This window comes from Eptesicus fuscus, chromosome 20 (assembly GCF_027574615.1).
Source record: "Eptesicus fuscus isolate TK198812 chromosome 20, DD_ASM_mEF_20220401, whole genome shotgun sequence".
NCBI lineage: Eukaryota > Metazoa > Chordata > Mammalia > Chiroptera > Vespertilionidae > Eptesicus > Eptesicus fuscus.
In genome coordinates, this window is record NC_072492.1 from 47011376 (window position 1) to 47030027 (window position 18652).

The 18652-nt window shown below is 60.0% G+C and overlaps 1 protein-coding gene across 1 annotated transcript; it reads right to left on the bottom strand.

Annotated features, from left to right (window-relative positions):
• Window positions 1-298: 298 nt before the first annotated feature.
• Window positions 299-18325, bottom strand: CDC42EP4 (CDC42 effector protein 4). Its single transcript, XM_028132271.2, has 2 exons — window positions 18188-18325; window positions 299-1883 (listed from the first exon to the last, which is right to left on the bottom strand). Exon 2 carries the CDS (start codon window positions 1777-1779, stop codon window positions 712-714), a length of 1068 nt encoding a protein of 355 aa, XP_027988072.2. The 5' UTR covers window positions 1780-1883; window positions 18188-18325; the 3' UTR covers window positions 299-711.
• Between the last annotated feature and the right edge of the window lie 327 nt (window positions 18326-18652).

Below are 18652 nucleotides of genomic sequence, written 5' to 3' on the forward strand. Positions count from 1 at the left end.
CACACCAAGACAGAGCGGCAAAATCCCCAGGGGGCTGCGCGGCCACGACAGTCCGTGCCTCGTGTCCTCTGGCAAGGCCCCGTCCCCCAAATTCAAGAAGCCCAGGGCTTCCGCTCCCCGCCCTGTCCTCCTCCCCGGGAAGGGGCCGCGGTAGTGTTCAGGGCTGTCAGTCCGGCCTTCCTCCAAGGCGCTCCAGGCTTCCTGTGCTGGGGCAGGCGGGGGAGGGAGGGGCCGGGGCGCGTGCCCCCCCCAGGCCTCCGGTGACACACATTAACCGGGGGAAGTCACTGCCTCACTGCCGGGCCACAGCAGGAACTCCGGGGGGGGATGGGGGCAGGCAGGAGAGCCCTGTCCTTAGCCCCGGCCGAAGGTCGCCCCTGAGCCCACCTGCACCACTGCAGGCGGCAGGCGGGCACCCCGGTGGACACCTGGCTGCCACCTGAGGCCAACGTGGAGAACAGGAAACGGATTCCTGCTGTGAGAACACAGCCCCGGCCCACGGAGCTCGGGGAGGCCGGGCTGCGGGACAACGTCGGGCACCAGGGCCAGCTCCCCAAGTCCTCCACGGGCCCCAGGCCCGGCCAGCGCCCCTCCTCCGTGAGGCCCAGGGTCCGTGGCCGAAGCCAGGCTCTTGGCTGCCCCTGAACGGGAAGGGGGTGGGCTGGAGGCAGGGAGACGGGGGCCACGAGCGGGGAGCCACCGCGGCCGGCCTCACACTCGGATCTCATCCTCCTCCTCCTCATCCATGAAGGAGAACTCCTTGTCGGGCTGCCTGGGGAGAGGGGCCTGGGCCTTCTCCGGCCCCTGGAAGGCGGGGCTGCGCTCCTCCAGGACGCTGGAGGTGCAGCTGGACAGGGAGCTGCTGTCCCGCGTGGTGTGGCTGCCCGTGCTGCGGGCGGAGCCGGGACTGGGGGCGGCGGCCGCCCAGCCCTCGTCCTGCAGAGCCTGGGGCTGTGGGGGCGAGTCCTGGCTGGCCTTGCCTTCCTGCCTGGATGGGAGAGGGGCCCCCGACCCAGAGAGGGGAACCTTGGGGAGACTGCCCGGCTCCTCGTCGTCGCCGTGGAAACCGCCATCCTCTTCCTCTGGATCCCACTCCTCCTTGTTCATGATGCTCAGGACGTCGCCCAGCATGGAGGGCCCCAGATCAATGTGGAAGGACATGATGGACTCGGCGTGCTTCAGCCCGAAGCCGGCCTTGGGCATGACGGGCAGATCCGTCAGGTCCCCGAAGGCCCGCTCGTCCAGGAGGGGGTCGAGGGAGTGGGGGGAGGTGGCCCCGTTCCGCCGCCGGGGCACCTCCTCCACACGGGCCGCCTCCGGGTCACCCTCCCCGCCGTTGGCCTTCTTCACGGGGCTGGACGACAGGCTCTTGGGCAGCTTGCCGGCGCCCCTCTCCGCGGCCTCCTTCTCGTTCAGCTGGGGCAGGGACATGGCGTTCTTGACAAACAGGGCCGAGTCCCGCAGCGAGCCCAGCATGTCCCTCTGCTCCCGGTCCCCCCGGGTCACCGACTGCGACCGCTTGCTGCCCCGGAATTTCCGGGACAGGAGGCCGCGCTTGGAGGACGAGGTGGACGCCTGCTCGTCCGGGGGCTCGCCCTCCAGCTCCCCAGCCTTGCTGTTGAGGAAGGAGGTGTCCCCAAAGGCGTCCCCCGCCCGGCCCACGTGCATGGTGTGGCGGAAGTCGCCCAGCGGCGCGCTGATCATCTCGGCCGTGAGGTCCACGCGGGAGCGGCGCTTGGAGTGCACGGAGCTGGACACCAGCTGCTTGAGGATGGGCATCGTGCCCCGGGGGGTGGAGGCGGGGCCTCCGAGGCTGCAGGTGAGGCTGGCGTCAGAGGTGAGGTCCGGCGGGTGCAGGGGCCGGGGAGGGAGGGCTCATAGAGCTGCAGGGGGAGAACAGCAGGAGAGGGTTAACCTGGGCTGGCCCCGCGCACAAAAGCCCATCTGCCAGCGTGGGCAGTTATTCCAACCCCAGCTCCCGCCCCAACCGAACAATAGGACGGGAGCCAGCGATCAAAGCTGTAAGCCCGCCCTCTTCCTTCATCCACAGGTTCTCAGGGGCGGGGACTGTCTTTTGCAAAGCTGTTTGGAGTTCAAGGAGCCACAGACACACAATCCCTGAAACCTGAGAGAGGGAGAGAGAGAGGTAGAGAGAGAGAGAGAGAGAGAGAGAGAGAGAGAGAGAGAGAGAGAGAGAGAGAGCGCTTTCTTCCAAAGGACAATACTGGCTCCCGCCCTCCACACCTCCGCCCAGCCAGGATGCTGCCAGAGCAAACAGGACCGCGTTTACTAGCGAGGAGGTGGAGGTGCAGCCCGATGCCACAAGGCAGAGCAGGAAAGAGTCAGACGGAGCCCAGGACTCGGCTCCTCTGAGCAGCTCGTCTGGAGACACGCGGGAAGTTCTTCCTGCTGTCTGACCTCAATCCCTGTGAAGTCCGTGGACAGCTCAACCTGAGTCACCGTCCGCAGAGGAGGGAGAGGACAGGACAGGCCCCAGGGCGCTGCTGCCTGGCACCTCAACCTCCGTGGGCGGCTCGGCTCGGCTCACTTTCTGAATCAGAATTGGGGTGGGGCTGCAGGATTCACAGAACCAGCTCCCCAGCCTGGCAGCCCTTGTTGGGTGTCCCTCAAAGGAGGATCCCGCCTGCGATGTCTCCATCGTGGGGCCCAAGCTCTTTGTCGAGGATCCACCCTCTGCCCCTGGGGGAGATCAAGCCTGGGAGACTCTCTCCCAACTTCTTTAATCACTAGGGGTGCAAGGAGGCCGGGACCCCAGGTGACCCAGGTCCCTGGGATCTGCGGAACAGCAAAGGGCCACCTGAAAGCATGAGGCATCACCCAGGCAGCACCTGGCAAGCGCCAAGTTCAAGTTCAAGTTCAGTGTTGGAGCCAAACGGGCCCCTTTCTCTCAGGAGGGACCTGCTCCAAATGCTAAACCCAGCAGCACAGGACCGAGCAGGGTGGGGAGAGATGGGCGCAGGGACTTAGCAAAGTATGTGGGTGAGGGGGGTGCTGGGTCGCCAGTCCTGCTAAGAGCACCGTCTCAACAGCACCCTCATTGCAGGCCCATCCTTCCCCATGCCAAGTTCAACCCGTGGGTGCCCCCCCCACCCCCGAAATTCTTCCTCCCTTCCCACCCCCGCTACTTCCTCCAAGTTAGGCCACCGCATCCCACCTGCCCCCTGACATCAGCCCAACAGGTCTCCCTGCTCCTTGTGTCCCTTTCTAGTCCATCAGCTAAAACAAAACCCTATCGGACTCCCCAGGGCAGACCCCCTGGTCCAGCCATCAGTCGCTGCATGCCCACTCGATGCCACCCACTCACCGCTCCCCTACGCCCGCACTCTGCCCTGGCCCCCGAGCCTCTCTCTTCTGGGCTCCAGGACTGGACACACGCAGTTCCCGCTGGGATACCGTCACCTGGCTCACCCAGCATCCTTCAGGGCTCCGCCGAGACGCCACTTCTTCTGGGAGACCGTCCTTAGCCAGGTAGAGTCCTGTCCCCCTCCTCCCTGACCGCCTCCTCCCCCACCCCCCCAGCAGGCACAGTTATCCTGTCCCACCCCTGCCGGCTGGACTGCAATCTCCCGCTGGGCTGGGAGCTTCCAGAGCGTTCCGACAGGACTGTTCACCGCCGGATCCCACCTTCCAGTGCACAGCACAGCGGGTCTCAAACACCTGTGGGAAGGCCCCGGCCTCCCCAACCCCGAGTTTCTCCCTTTCGCCTTCCCAAGGCCAAGGACAGTGCTGGCTTCGCTTCCGCCGCCGACAGCCGGCTCCAGGCTCCCAGCCTGACCTCTCTGTGTCCTCTAACCCCATCCCACGCTCTCCTCCGAGCCCAGCTGCTGAGGCCAGTCTCATGGCTCCCTCGGCAGCCAGTGCCCCTCCTCCCCGCAGGCAGTCACACTGCTGGCCGCTCGAGCAAACAAAGTTCTCCGGGTGGGCGGTGGGAGCCAGGCCCCGGGGCAGCCCTGCCAACAGCACAGGTGAGCTGGCTGGCTCAGCGCCAGGGGAGGACCGTGCGGAAGGCCTTGACATGACCCACTATGCCGGGCAGCTCTTCCTCCTCGCTCTCTTCTTCCTCCCACCCAGCCCTAGGAACAGCAGCGTCTCCTACCCTACCCTGCCCGGCCCCCTCCTGCTGTCCACGCCCTGGGACCTGACCTTGAAGCAATTAGCCGGGAGCAGCTAGCCAGGGATTGGCAAAGATTTTCATTTTTTAATATTTTTATTGATTTCAGAGAGAAAGGGAGAGGGAGAGAGATAGAAACATCAATGATGAGAGGGACTTATTGATTGGCTGCCTCCTGCACGCCCCCCTACTGGGGATCGAGCCTACAACCCGGGCCTGTGCCCTTGACTGGAATCGAACCTGGGACCCTTCCGTCCCCAGGCTGATGCTCTATCCACTGAGCCAAACCAGCGAGGGCTATGGAGGGCCAGACAACCGAGGTTTCAGCCCTGCGCCTAAGAGTGCCTTTGCCGTAGCCGTGCAGCTGTCTCCGCAGGAGGAAAGCAGCAGCGGACTCCACGTGAACCAAGGGGTGTGGCTGCGTCCCAATAGAACCTCATTTCCCACAACAAGTGGTGGGCCGGGCTTGGCCTGGGGGCCATAGCTGGCTGACCCCCTGAATTAGACACACGAAGAGCACTGGCCGTGGGGTCCCCCCCTCACCACGGCTCCGGGTCCAGAGCTCTTTCCACTCGCTCCAGGCCTCCGGGAGGTAGCGTCCCAGGTCAGCTGCCAATCCCCGAGGAGCAGCCCCCGGCTTCCGGCTGGAGAGGGAGAAGTCCAGAGAAAGGAGGAGCCTGGCTGCTCCCTGGAGAAAGTTCTAGTCTAACCCTGGAGCGGATTCCGGCCCCTGGAGCCCGATCTTTCCTTGTGGTGGGGCTGTCCTGTACGTGGTAGGAAGTTAAGCAACATCCCAGGCCTCGACCCATCAGATGCCAATAGCATCGCTTCCCCAGCTGTGACAGCCAAAACGTCCCCGGAAATGCCAGGTGTCCCCTGGGGGGCAGCCTCACCCCTGGTTTAAGAACTGCTGTCCGGAAGCGAGAACACGCAGGTGAAGATAAAGCAGGTAAACAAACAGGAGGAGAAAGAGAGGGAGAGGGGCGGGAGGGGACATAGAGTCAGAATGGTGGGCACGGGGACGGAACGCCCAGCGTCCCGTGAGGGTTTCGATGTACGGGCAGGAATCCCCAGACCCAGAAAGCAACTCGCAGCCTGTGGTTTCCATCTCAAGTGCTTGTTAGAGAACAAAAGGGAAACCGCAGGCCCCGCTGCCCAGGGCTCAGCGGGATGACGCAGACCCCGTGGCCACCCACAGGGATTGGGTATCCCGGCCACATGGCCACAGGACAGGGGGGTCCTCTCGTGGTACATCCTCACGGCAGGGCTATGCAGTGACAGGTCAGCAGGGAAACCCCTAGGCCAGCCGCGGGACACCCAGGGCCCTGCAGGGCCCCACACCCCAAGAGGGCAGAGACAGGTCTGGCCTCCCTGGGGGCGGGCACGAGGCTCTGTGAAAAGGTCCCACAGCCCAGTGAGGAGGGGCTGCAGGACCCAGTGGTCCCGGGGAGGGGCTGGGGCTCCGCCACCCTAGGGCTGGAGAGCAGACTGGACAGGCCGGGCTTGAGGGCTGGTGGGAACTCAGGGGGCTGTTTTAGGCCCCCGAGTGACAACTTCATCCTAAGCTTCTAACACAGAAGGATTTGGGGGTGAGGAGATGAACACGGGTTCAAATACAAGCAGGTGGCCTGGGCCAGGCCTGGGGCCAGTTCAGGAGGCCCAGGCGCCCTCCCTCCCCCACAAGGGAATCTGCCCAGGGAGCCGTGGCTCTGGGAGGGGGTGTGGCTCAGTGCCGTGACTCAGCTCTGGGGAAGTGGCTGAAATGGGCCTCAGAGGCCACGCCCCAGAGCCGGTCCTGGGCAGGACACCCCCACCCCACCCCGGAAGCCACATCCCACTCTCCTGGCAGTGACCACAGCTCTCCACCTCTCCCAGCCTCTGGTGGAACCAGATTCCTCTGCCCTCGGCCCCACTGACCACAGGACATTCCTTCAAGGCAGAAGCAACTGAAGGCCAGGGCCCTGGTCGGTCCACTCAGTCCACACCCTGGGCTCAGCTCCACTCCAATCCCATCCTGGGACCAGAGACTCACCCTCCGGTCTTCCCATCAGCTTGACCTGCAGCCAGTAGGCACACAGCAGGCCAAGTCCCGGGGCCTGACCTCTCTGTGCCCCTGGCAGCCTGGCCCGCGCAGGAGATAGTCCCGGGGCAGCCAAGCAGGCCTCCCACTCTCCAGCTGACCCGCAGCTCACCCCGGAACACAGTCCTCATGCTGACACCCACGGCCTGCCCAGCCCCCTCCACAGGTTCCCGGGCTGTTCCAGCCCTCCATCCGATACCTGCACCAGGCAGCGTGGCTGGACAGAAGGGGCCTCGGGCACGGCGTCAATCGTGGCTGGAATGACCACAAGAGGCTTCATTCATTACTCTCTCTCTCTTTTTTTTAAGATGTTTGTATTGATTTCAGAGAGGAAGGAAGGGGAAGGGAGAGAAACATCAATCGGCTGCCTCCTGCATGCCCCCTCCTGGGGATGGAGCCCACAACCCTCCAATGTGCCCTGATGGGGGAATCGAACCGTGACCTCCCGGTTCATAGGTCGAGCCACACTGGCTGGGCCATTCGTTACTCTCTCTCTGTCTCTGCCTCACTCTTTCCCGCTCCCTCTCTCATTTACTGCATACCCGTCAATTTCCCATACTCCTCTGGGCCCTGGAGACACAGCAGTGAAAACAGGGTTGGCCATACCCCTGCTTTCCCCGAACAAAGTGTGTATGTAGGGAGGGGAGGGGGCGGGTAGGGAGCCAGGCTGTAAACAGGCAAACAGAATGGCACCTCGCAGTCCTCACTGTCCAGATGGAAACAAGGTGATGAAGGATGAGGAGGAACGGAGGCTCGTCCAGAACATTCGGTGGAAGGAACAGCAAAGGCAAAGGCTCGGGAGTGGGAACAAGCTTGTGATGTTTGAGGAACAGACTGGACACCCAGGGCCCAGGGGACCCAGGGCCTGCCCTTCTGTAAGCCAGGTAGGCGTCTGGATGGAGGGCCGGGGCCACACGGCAACCAGTAGCAGTTTCTAAGCGGGCAAGTCATCCAGGCTGCTTCTTCCTCTTTTTCTTTTTTTATATATATTTTTGTTGACTTCAGAGAGCAAGGGAGAGGGGGAGGGAGATAGAAACATCAATGACGAGAGAGAATCACTGATCGGCTGCCTCCTGCACGCCCAACACTGGGGATCCAGCCTGCAACCCGGGCATGTGCCCTGGCCGGGAATTGAACCGTGACCTCCTGGTTCATAGGTTGACACTCAACCACTGAGCTACGCCGGCCGGGCCCCTTTTTGAAGGCAGAGGCACCGGGAGCTACGAGGGCCCAGATGGAGGAGGAGAGAAAAGACAGAATCAAAGGACAGAATTTCCAGGGGTAGGTCTCGCCTGGGGGGGCCATGGACCCTTCTCTCCGGGATAACCACCAGGTAGAACTTAACTCTGCCAGAACGGGGGAGGTCTGTCCGCTGGAACAAAAGGGGGTTGTGCAAGAAACTGGGTAACACCGGCCACGACTCTAAGAGGCTAGGGACTCGGGCTCTTGTCGCCAGGGGAAGAGCCGGCGCTTTCTGGAAAGCTCAGCAGCCTTATCCTGGGAAGATAAGACGACTCCGGGCCGGCGGAAGAGTGTTTTATTCCACCAGCAGACAGGGCCGATGGCAGACGAGAACGGCGAGCCGTGTGACGCCCCGGCCCACAGACCCACACCTCACCCTCGCTAGGGACCCTGTGGGGCTGTGCTGGGCTTCTGGCTGACTTTAGTACTTTGCAGAATTTTTAGCTTCTGCACATGCTCCGCCCCAAACCCTTGAGTTTGAAAGTGTCTGTTTGCACCTGAGCCCAAACAGCCACAACTAAAAAAAAAAAAAAAAAAAAAAAGCTCAGGACGGGAAGTGATCACCATTATTATCAAGCCTGTGCCACTATCTGTGTCAGCGTCTCCTTCAAACACCTGGGCGCGGAGCGACCACACGCTCAGAGACGGAGAGACTCAACGCAGGGACTTGCCTGAGGTCATGGACTGATGCCCAGCCTGTGCTCCCACACCAGGGCACCAGCCAGGCAAATAGCCACAGCACATAAACAGCCTGGAACACGTAATGCACGTGTGTATAAACATACGTCTACAGGTACCCATGCACACGTTTATTTTTACAGGTTATTTATGTGCCTATTGTCCCTCTGTGCATCGGTGGATAAGGCTTCGTCTCCCCGTTTTTTAGGACCACCCCATGCAAGGCGGCGTCTGGGTGTTTCCTTCCCGCATCCCAGTGGATTTTCTTGCACACCCCGGGGGCTGTTCATTACAGCATGCACCGTGTCAGGGGAAACCAGGGGGCTGAGGACACCCCCAAAAGAACTCACTCCCCAACAACTGCTTCCTGATGCCTGAGCCGCCTCAACTGAACAGGAGATGAGATAACTACCCACCCCCACCCCCACCCCGGAGACTGGCCCATTTCCAGTGACACTGAAGCACGGGTGACCGGAGGGGGGATGCTGTCCCAGAGGCCGTGGGCGGCTGAAGGCTCTGCTTCTGCAGCTTCTACAGGCCTGCTGGCGGCTGCAGGGAGCAGAGGAAAGGAGAAAGGGCGGGGGTCACACGGGACAGCCAGCGCCCCCATGCTGCAGACCACTCGGCCGAGCGCAGAGGCAGCTGCACACCAGGCAGTGCTGGGCCGTCGTAAATGCATGCCCCCATTTTACAGGAAGGGAAACCGAGGCTCAGATGGGGTGACTTCCCTCGCTCACTCCCACAGCTACTAAATGGTAATTTGAGCCCATTTCTGTCGGCCCTTGAAACACATCATTTTTCTGAGGTCACCCCGCTCCGACCTATTCAATGGCCGCAGTAAAGAATGAGCACACAGAGGGAGGGGGTGCTCCAGGCTCAGACGGGCCCCTCCTGACCTGGATCTCATCCCAGCTTCCTGCTCTGAGGAGCCTCCCCGCCCTGAAGCAGCAGCCTGGGCTTCCCCGCCTTGGGCCAAGCCCGCACTTCCAGTGTCTTCCATGCCTGTGCCACTCCAGTTGCCAGCCTGTGCCAGTTGGTACTCCCACCTGCCAAGAAGACCAAAACCCTGACCCAAACGCTCTCCCGAAAATCTCCCAACCCCGGCGCCCCATGCGTGCTCCACCCTCCCCGCCTGCCTGCCAATCCAGACCTGGCCCATTGGCCCAGGGGCGCCCCTGGCCAGTCCCACGCTCCGGCACATCCCACTTCCTGGAGATAAATAAACATTCTCTGCTCCCGGCCCTCTTCCTGGAAGAAAAGGAAAGTGAACGAGGCCCCGGTTTCACTACCTGCTTCCTACTGCAGCTCACACACATTCCCCGGCAGGGATGCTGGGAGGCAGGAGGCGGGAGTGTGACTGGGGAGGGCTGTGACCTGTCCCGGGTCATCGGGACACTAGGCTCTTGTCCGGAGGGGCTCCGGGGGTGCACTGCCCAGGGAAGAAAGAAACAGTCCAGGCCAGAACGTCTCAGCGACTTCCACTCTCCGCTGCCTCTCTAGAGGTTATTAAATAATTTACTCCTTCTGTCCGATATGGCAGCCCCGGCCTTACGTGGCTAAAGAGCACTCAAACGGTGGCCAGTCCACAGTGACACGTGCCGAAGGGTATGCACTGGACTTCAAAGACTTATACTAAAAGGAGAATGTGAAACAGCTCATTCACATTTTTATATTGATTACACATTAAGATGATAATATCTATAATAAAAAAAAAAGTATAATGTGCTCATTAGACCAGGTGGCCGAACAGCGGAATGACTGTCCAGATGACCTTCCAGACGAAGCTGGGGCTGCGAGGGCCGAGCCCCTTGCACGAATTTCGTGCGTCGGGCCTCTAGTTTGGAATATAATGGGTTACATAAAATGTTAAAGTCACCTATTTTGTTTTACTTTTTATGTGGCTATTAAGAATGTCAGCTATCCACGGCGCTTGCACGATCCTTCTATTGCAGAGTGCCGATTTAGACATTTCCCCCCCTTTTTGGGACAAGCAGTGCTCTCCCCTGTAGACGAATACATAAAGTCAAGCATTGTTTACATGTGGGTGAAAATATGCACATGTTAGTAAATCATGTTACAGTATTTGAGATTAAACCCTAATAGCCTAAATTTTACATCCAGTGGGCCCCGGGTGAATGCCAGGTTGTTTCCTTTGTGTTTGAACTCTGTAACGAAAATCCTTCCAGCTAAGTCTGCTCAAGTCCTTACCGATTTCCGGAGGATGCATACTTCCAAGCGAGTAGAATTACTTTGGTTTCTTCTTGTTGACTTGTTCCCTAGAAGGTTTTACCAAGCTACAGTCTCACTAACACGGGATGAACACAATCACCGCCACCCTCACTTGTAATTTGCATTTCTTTGTTTACTAATGAGTGCTTTAAAAATTGATTTTAGCCGAAACCGGTTTGGCTCAGTGGATAGAGCGTCGGCCTGCGGACTCAAGGGTCCCAGGTTCGATTCCGGTCAAGGGCATGTACCTTGGTTGCGGGCACATCCCCAGTAGGGGGTGTGCAAGAGGCAGCTGATCGATGTTTCTCTCATCGATGTTTCTAACTCTCTATCCCTCTCTCTTCCTCTCTGTAAAAAATCAATAAAATATATTTTTTAAAAAAATTGATTTTAGAGAGAGAGAAAGGGAGAGAAAAACATCTACACGAGAGAGATACATAGATACGTTGCCTCCCTATGTGTCCTGACCGGGGATCGAACCTGCAACCTTTTGCTGTACAGGATGGTGCTCCAACCATCTGAGCCACCCCGGCCAGGGCAAGCTACTTCAATTTTTGACCGTCATATTTTGCAAAGATGTCTGCACAGTTATCACCCACCCACTTACAGATGGCGATCTGGCTGTCTCCCTTCCCAGAGCGTGCTTATTTATCTTTGCATAGTCAAATCTGTTTTACGGTATCTGGCTTTAATATCTTGAAGCAAAGACACACACCCCTCCCTCCCAACTTGATGAAAATATTCACTTCTAAAACTATCAGGTCATTTAAAACTACTCAGAAAAAAAACAGCCTAGAATGTAGTACACCAAACTAGAGATGCCTGTGGCTTGTAAAATTGTGGGTGGCTTAAAATAATAAAAATTAAAATGTAACAATAAAGTAATGTTACCGATTCTTTATAGAATTGTTATATGAGTATCAGATGTGAAATTCTTTTTATCTGGTAGGGTAATATCCCACCTTTCACGTTTTTCTAAAAATTTCTTGGCTTTGCTATTCCGGATGGACTTTAGAAATAGGTCATTAAGTTCCAAAAGAAATCCTGATGGGATTGCACTGGAATTGAAAGGAAGCGATAAATTAAATCGGGAAGAACTGGCCTTAGCACAACCTCAAGTCCTCATACCGATCTATTCAGACATTCTCTGTTAAACTTGGTGGGTTTTCCTCCTCCGAGTCTCACACGTTTCTTGTCATGTTTATTCTGGGTTATTTTATGGTCTCTTGTTGTGAATGGGTTTTGCATCCTCCCTCCCCTTGGCGTTCAACTTTTCCTTTTAATCCTCCCCTGAGGAGAGAGGTTCAGGGAGAGAGAAAGAGAAACATTGATCGGCTGCCTCCCACACGCACCCTGACCAGGAATCGAACCCGTGACCTTTCCGTGTACCGGACAGGACGACCCTCCAACCTAGCCACAACAGCCAGGGCTCTAATCAACTTCATGATTAGATGGCTTTGCATCCTCTGCAACTAACAGTAACTCTGCCCCTGCCACTCCTCATCCTTAAATTGTTATATTTGCTACAATTGCGAGTACAATGTTGAATAATACCACTGAGTGGAACATCTCTAGAGGTTCAGGCATTTGACCTGATAATCTAACCCTCATTCTTCAGGACAGTAGCCACGAGCCACACGGGGCTGTTGGGTTCCGTAGTGAGACTACGGAATTCCATATTTTATATTATTTAATTGTATTTATTTTAAATGTAAAAACGGATGCTTGATTTAGTAAATGGAAATCCCAAGTATGTTTAAAACAGCTCGAGTATGGGAATCTACTTTTCCAACGGTACATTTTGGGGACTCTGAGTTCTGACTGCCTGTGAAACTGAGCATCCAAATTGAGATGTGCTATGGGTATACAATACACACTGGATGCTGAAGCCTTTGTATGAAGACATAACGTAAAATATCTTATTAATATTTTTTCTGGTTACGTGGTGCAATGACAATACTTTTGATGCACAGAGGCTAAATAGCACATTCAAGTTCATTTTTCCCGTCGGTAGTTCCTAACGTAAGAAATGAGAGCTGTGGAAAAACACCTCCCGGAGGGGCTCTGAGATCTACCCAGACAGGGTGCGGAGGAACCCGCTCTGGGAAATGGCATCCTGGACCCTTCCCCTGGACCCCAGGCCGACACGCCCTCCCTGCTCCCGCCATGGGTCCCGGAGGAAGTATGAGAAAGGGAACTAAGTCATGGAGCTTTGACTCTGCACCAAGCCTTATTTTGATTTGACTGCCTTTTAAAAAGTTTACAAGTAATACACTGTCTTGGCATTTGAAAGACTTTATCTCATGTATATCCTTCCAAACAATCCCACGGAGTTCTTACCCTCACCCCTATCCTACACATAAGAAAACGGAGGCTTAGGGGTTCAGTGATTTGCCCTAGTCACAGGGCTGCTGAGGGCAGAGCAGGGAGGAGTCCAGGTCGCCTGATTCTGAACTCTGGGCCTTTTCTCCTTTTTCCGTATCTGGGGTGTCAGGAGGGTCACAGCATGGGGCCCAGGCCTCTGAGGTCCGATGGAGGTTACGGCTGCATGAACACCCACAGGACGCACAGTTTTGCATAGAATTTCAGGTTAAAATCTCTCTGGTCTGGTCACCCCCTTCCTCACCATTCCAGGGAAAGTACAGGTAAGTCCTGGGAAATACAGATCACCCCTCCCCCTGCAGGGAACTCCTCCAGGGCTGGGAATGGGCCCCTCTCCCCACTGTTCCTTCACCCTTGTCCCTGCATCCACCTCCCTCCTCACCCCAGAGCCCGGGCTGTGGGCCTGGGGACGGAAGCAGCTGGAGGGGAAGGAGAAGCCCCCTCCTCACCCTGGGGGCCGGCGGGGAGTGGAGGGGGGGGGGTGCTGGCTCGGAAGGGAAGGGAAAGGAGTGAGCCAAGACCTGGGAGTGACAGGAAGCGACAAATCAGGAGTCAAGCCAATGAAGAGCCAGTGACTCAAGGGCATTTGCAACTTCGCTTGTTTACAGGGCTCTTCCGGGAGAGGCATTCTCCCCGCCTCCACCCCCCCGCCCCCCCCAACTACCACCGAGCCCGCCCCACACAGGCCACCAGAGGGACAGCCAGGAGAGGGAAGGCGTGCCCGGTGGGGGCCCACGGCCTCCCTGTCTCCTCGCAGCTGGGTCTCCCTCCTCTGGGAGTGGCCCGGCTCCCCCTCCGCCCAGGGCCTCAGGAGGAAGCGGCTGGGCTTGAAATCGGATCCGCCAGGCCCGGTCGGTCGGTTTCACTTCGCTTCTCCTGAGACCCGAGTGCTCAGCTGAGGAGTCGGGGCTAAAAGGACACTCTGGGGACTCCAGGGGGAGCTGGGCGGCCTGGCCTGCACTCTCTCCAGAGAGGGCAGCCAATCTGGCAGGTCTTGGTCCTGCCAGAGCATAGAGTCGGGCCGGGGGTGGGGGTGGGGGCCTGAAGAGCAGGGACCCCCGGAGCCAGACTCCCCGGGTTACTGGAGCTGGCTCAGCCACACTGGACAAGGTGCCTCCGTTTCCTCATCAGCTTTCAAAGGGACTGGTGACATGTTGAATGTCGGAGCCTTACTGTGAGGATTAAATAAACTCATGTATGCCACGCCCTCGGCACCCCGTGCATAAGGGCCACGGCGCTGGGTCGCACCCTCTGGGCCGCTGCCCTGCATCGACCCCTTGAAAAGCAGGAGAAAAATTCCAGCATCTCCAGCGACACTCTGGCCATTGTCACTCCCCAAGTTCAAAGAGGACCCGTTATTGACCTGGGACACGCACTTCCACTGTTGCCCGAGGACACTAAGCCAAAGTCTCCGGGGCTGACCCCTTTCCAAGTCCATGGGGGTCCCCAGGATGAACTGTGGGGGAGCCCAGGTGCAGACTGCAGCCCCCTCTGACTCCCCTCCTCCCCTCTTCACCTCTCACCTTCTAGGAAGCAGGGCGATGCAGAGGCCCATTCTAGAAGGCAGGACTTAAACTCTGTCTGACTTCAGTTCGACCCGGATAAATGAGGTGGAGGTGAGAAGAGAGTTCTCCTCTGTATCTCAGGATTTTGGGGGGCCCGTGGGTGCTACTACCAGCAACAAATAATGCACAAAACCTCAGCACGCTCGACCCCCCAATAACATACAGCCTTGTCCTTTGGACCTAACCAGGTTCTCACTACCGGTTTCTGTACGTTGTACTGCCAGCCAGCCCTCGGGGTTCTCTGTGCTCTCAGCCTCTCTACCCCCGTTATTTGAGTGTGCACCCGATGGGGAAGGGGGGAACACCAGTCCCCTCTGGATGCTTCAGGACCTAAGCAACATTCTTTTTTTAAAAAAATATATTTTTATTGATTTCAAAGAGGAAGGGAGAGGGAGAGAGAGAGAGAGAAACATCAATGATGAGAGAGAATTGTTGAGGGGCTGCCTCCTGCACGCCCCCTACTGGGGATCGAGCCCGCCACCTGGGCATGTGCCCTTGACCAGAACTGAACCCAGGACCTTTCAGTCCGCAGGCAATGCTCTACCCATTGAGCCAAACCAGCCAGGGCCCCAGGCAACATTCTAAGGAAGGGCTGGGTGGAGACCACCAGTGCCCTATTCCCAGCAGAGGAGGGCCCTGGTGCCAGAGCTGCTACCCTGGCCTGGAGCCCCGAGCTGCAGGCTGGAAGGGCCTGGGGGAGTCTCCTAACCTCCTCACTGGGAGGAGGCCCAAGGCTCCCCAAGAAGCTATTTTCAAGATGTGGCTCAGGGACACATGGGGGGGCCTGGGGGTGGCGGGGAGACGGGGACGTGGGAGACCAATGGCTAAGCTTCCTTCACAAGGCGCTGCAAGCGGAGAAGGGCCATGTCCAACCACACACACACACACACACACACACACACACACACACACACACACGAGTCCCTGTGCAGAGGGCCTGGGGGATCCTCTGGAGCGCACGGTTCCTGCCTGCAGCTGGCCTTCAGGACCTCCGCCAGGAGCTCCAGGGTCTGGTTCCTTGTCCCAAGGTCGGAGAAGAGCCTTCCGGTACACAGGTCAGGAGACCTGAGCGGGGTCAGCGTTCTCGGCTTCCAGGGCACAGTTGCTCAACCCTGTCCCTCTGCCCCAGCCTTATCTCTGGCATCAGCCCAGATCCTGTTCCTCCGAGGGGCAGACTCCGCCCTCCCCCACCAGGGGACCAGCTCCTGGGAGCCCGTGGGAAGTCCTGCCAAGGAGGCTGGAGTCACTGCCCAGCAGCCATCCTGGGAGCTCTGGCCTCGGAGCCTCCACTCCCAACCTAATCAAAGGGGGGGAGGGAGAGTGAGAGAGAGAGAGAGACTGACACTGCTAACACCTTCCCTGCCACACCTAGGCACAGCCTGTCCTGGCCACACAGAAACTAACCAGCCACTCCAACGTGGAGGGAGGAGGTGGGACTCGCTGAGCCAGAGCCAACCCCAGGCCCTTCTGGGAAAGCTCCGGACTGGACGTGTCAGGAAGGGTCTCAGATCCTCTCTTCCCAGGTCAACTTCAGCCTGTGCTCCCTCTGCCCCGTTCTGTAGATAGGACTCATCTGCGTGGCCTCCCTGGCTGGGTCTGGGCATCAGCATCAGTAAGTGAGTGTGAGAGAGAAATGAGGGGGAAAGGGCAGAAGTCCCAGAGCACAGACGGAAGGCACACGCCAAGGAGAGGCCGCAGCTCGCCACGAGAACAGGAGCACTTGGCCGTCAGTGGTCAGGGCCCGTGCGTTCAGAGGTATCTGAGGGGCTGGGACTCCCCGCAAACCGCCACCTCCTGGGAGCAGGCTCATTTTTTCATACTGACCACTGCCCCCCCCCCCCTCAAGCCTGGAAAGACCAGGAGAAGGAGCTTGGGTGCCTCCCAAGGTCCCCTGAACCCCTGATGTGGGAAGGAGCAGCTGCCCTCAAGGAGGAGGGCAGGAGTGAAGTCCAAGTTGGGAGGAGATAAACCACTCTAATCTGCTGGTCACATGCTGTTCACAGGGCAGCGGATGAAAGCTGGAACCCCACGGCACCCCCACACTCACAGCGGGGTCCTGGCTACCCCACGAGGACAGAGCTGCACCAGGGGCCTGCAGATCCCTCCTTTATTGTTTCGGGAACCCTGAGACCAGGGCGAGGTCTGGCTGGGCCCTGCCCTGGACCCACAAACTCCCCTTTGCGGGGGGGGGGGGGGGGGGCAGATCCACAGCGCAGCTCCCCTTTCCTTTGTGCCCTGTTCTTTGTTCTCTTAAAATCCAGTCCACCCTGGCGGTGGTCCCCTCCTCCACCCCAGCCTCCGAAAGGGGCGGAGGCGCGGGGCGTTATTAGAAACCCAGACTGTGCAAAGTTGCTTTGCGGGAGGCCCTCCTGCAGCGGGCCGCTCATTGTTTCCCGGGGCTGAATGGGGAAGGCTCGCTCCGGTCCAGATGGCTGCCGGGGGAAGGATGAGGGGCGGTCTCCCCGAGCACCCCAAACCCTCCAGAGAGGAGCAGGGGCTTCACCGCTCAGGGACCCTGTCTCCATTCAAAGGCGCAGACACAAGGGCGAAGAAGAATGGGCCCCGTGGCCGCCAGCGGAGGCCGTGGGAGCCGGTCAGATTGCAAGGGGCGACAACCCGAAAAGAAAAAGCATTGTGTTCCCTCCGTTCTCCCGGGGGGAGAGAGAAAACTTCCAGAGCCCGGGCTGCAGGCTCTCCTCAGGAAACACAAGGAATCTGGTTTGAGTTAGCGGAGGGCACCCCTCCCCCCCGCCCCCGTCTCACGCACACCCCAGGCTCCGGCTGGGTCCTCTCCCAGGAAGCCCGCCCCGCCTCAGCCCCGCGCTCCCGGCTCCCACCCAGCGCTCTGGGCCCGGGGTAGTCCCCGGCGGCGGCCCAGCACGCGGGACAGCTGGTGCGGGGCGCACCCAGGGCAGGGGACCGTTTTGTACCCCCCGGCGGGGGGCGCTCCAGGGAGGGGGCGGAGCCAGAGACGCCCCAGCGCCGCCCCAGCGCCCCAAGCCGGAGATTAAACCATTAGCCACCCGCTCCGGGCCCGCCGCCTCGCCGGGAGCGCTTGGCCCCGGGAGCAGCCGGCGCGCCGGTCCCTCGCGGAGCGCCCTCCCAGGCTCCCGAGGGCCGCCCGCTCGGCCCGGCCCCACCCCGCCGGCCTCTCCCGCCTCCGCTTCCCGGCCTTTCCGAGGAGGCTGGCGGGGCGCAATCGGGCGGGGAAGGAAGGGCTCGTCGGGGAAGGAGGCGGGAGAGCGTTTCTCGGACATTCCCTTCCAGGCAGCTCCTTCCCCCCGTCCCCCCTCCCCCCGGGCCGGTGACACAGGCCGGCGTGTGCTGCAGTGTGTGTACGAGTGAGAGCGCGCGCACACGCCTCCGCCACGGCAGGCGAATAATCCGGTTTTTTATTCACGGAGAACTCGGTGCGCACACACGCCCCCCTCGGGGAGACCGCCGGCTGCGCGCCGCGGACGCTGGTGCCGACACACACCCCGCGCCCGGGCAGGGGGTGGCCCTTAACGCGCGGGCCCCCATCCCATCCCACCACACCCTCATCCCCACCCCACCCAGCCGCGCCGGGGAGCCCCCATCTGGGGAGGGGAAATCGCCCAGCTCTCCGCCACCCCGTCTTCCCCCCCCCCGCCCCCGAAACCCCGCTCGGCTCGGACACAGGGAGCCAGGCTCCCGGCCCCGGCCCCGGCCCAGCCACCCACGGACGGGCGCGGTGAGAAGCCGCGGCGCGGAGGAGGGGGTCTCGGTGCCCTGGTCCCCGCCCCACGCCCCCTATCGCGGCTTTCTCGATCCTTTCTGTCCCCCCAGGAGGGTTCGAGCCCCCCCACGCGGAGCGCACCGGGACCTCGCAGGGCGCAGGTGTCCGCCACAGTCGCCTACCTGAGTCCCCGGAGAAGCGAGCGCGCGGCGGGCTCCGCTGGGCTCTGCGCTGGGTGGGCTCCGCGAGGCGCGGGGACAGCCAGCCCATGTCAGCGCCCGCGTCGGTTTCCCTCCCTCTCCGGCTTCCAGGGCCGGAGCCGCGGGGACACTCCCCTTCCAGGCTCCGCCCGCCTCCGCCCCGCACCCTCCGCGCCGACGACGCGGCGCCGCCGCAGCCAATGGCCTTTGGGAACCTCAGCCCAGCCGCCCGGCCTCCGCGGTTCAAATCTGCGAGCCTGAGCCTTTCCGAGCTCGAGTGGGGCGGCCCGGGCGGGGACCTGGGCTGCGGGGGGGAGCGGGTTTCGGGGGCCCCCGCCTCGCTGCGCTCCCGGACCCAGTACCACCTGGGGCGCGACTCTCCCCGGGGGGCTCAACGCGAGGACCTCCCGGGGCTCTTGCCTTTCGGAGCAGCGACCAGACACCCAT

What these genes read in the sequence shown, in the direction of transcription:
- CDC42EP4 (XM_028132271.2), bottom strand. Translation starts at nt 1,779, where the DNA reads ATGCCCATCCTCAAGCAGCTGGTGTCCAGCTCCGTGCACTCCAAGCGC.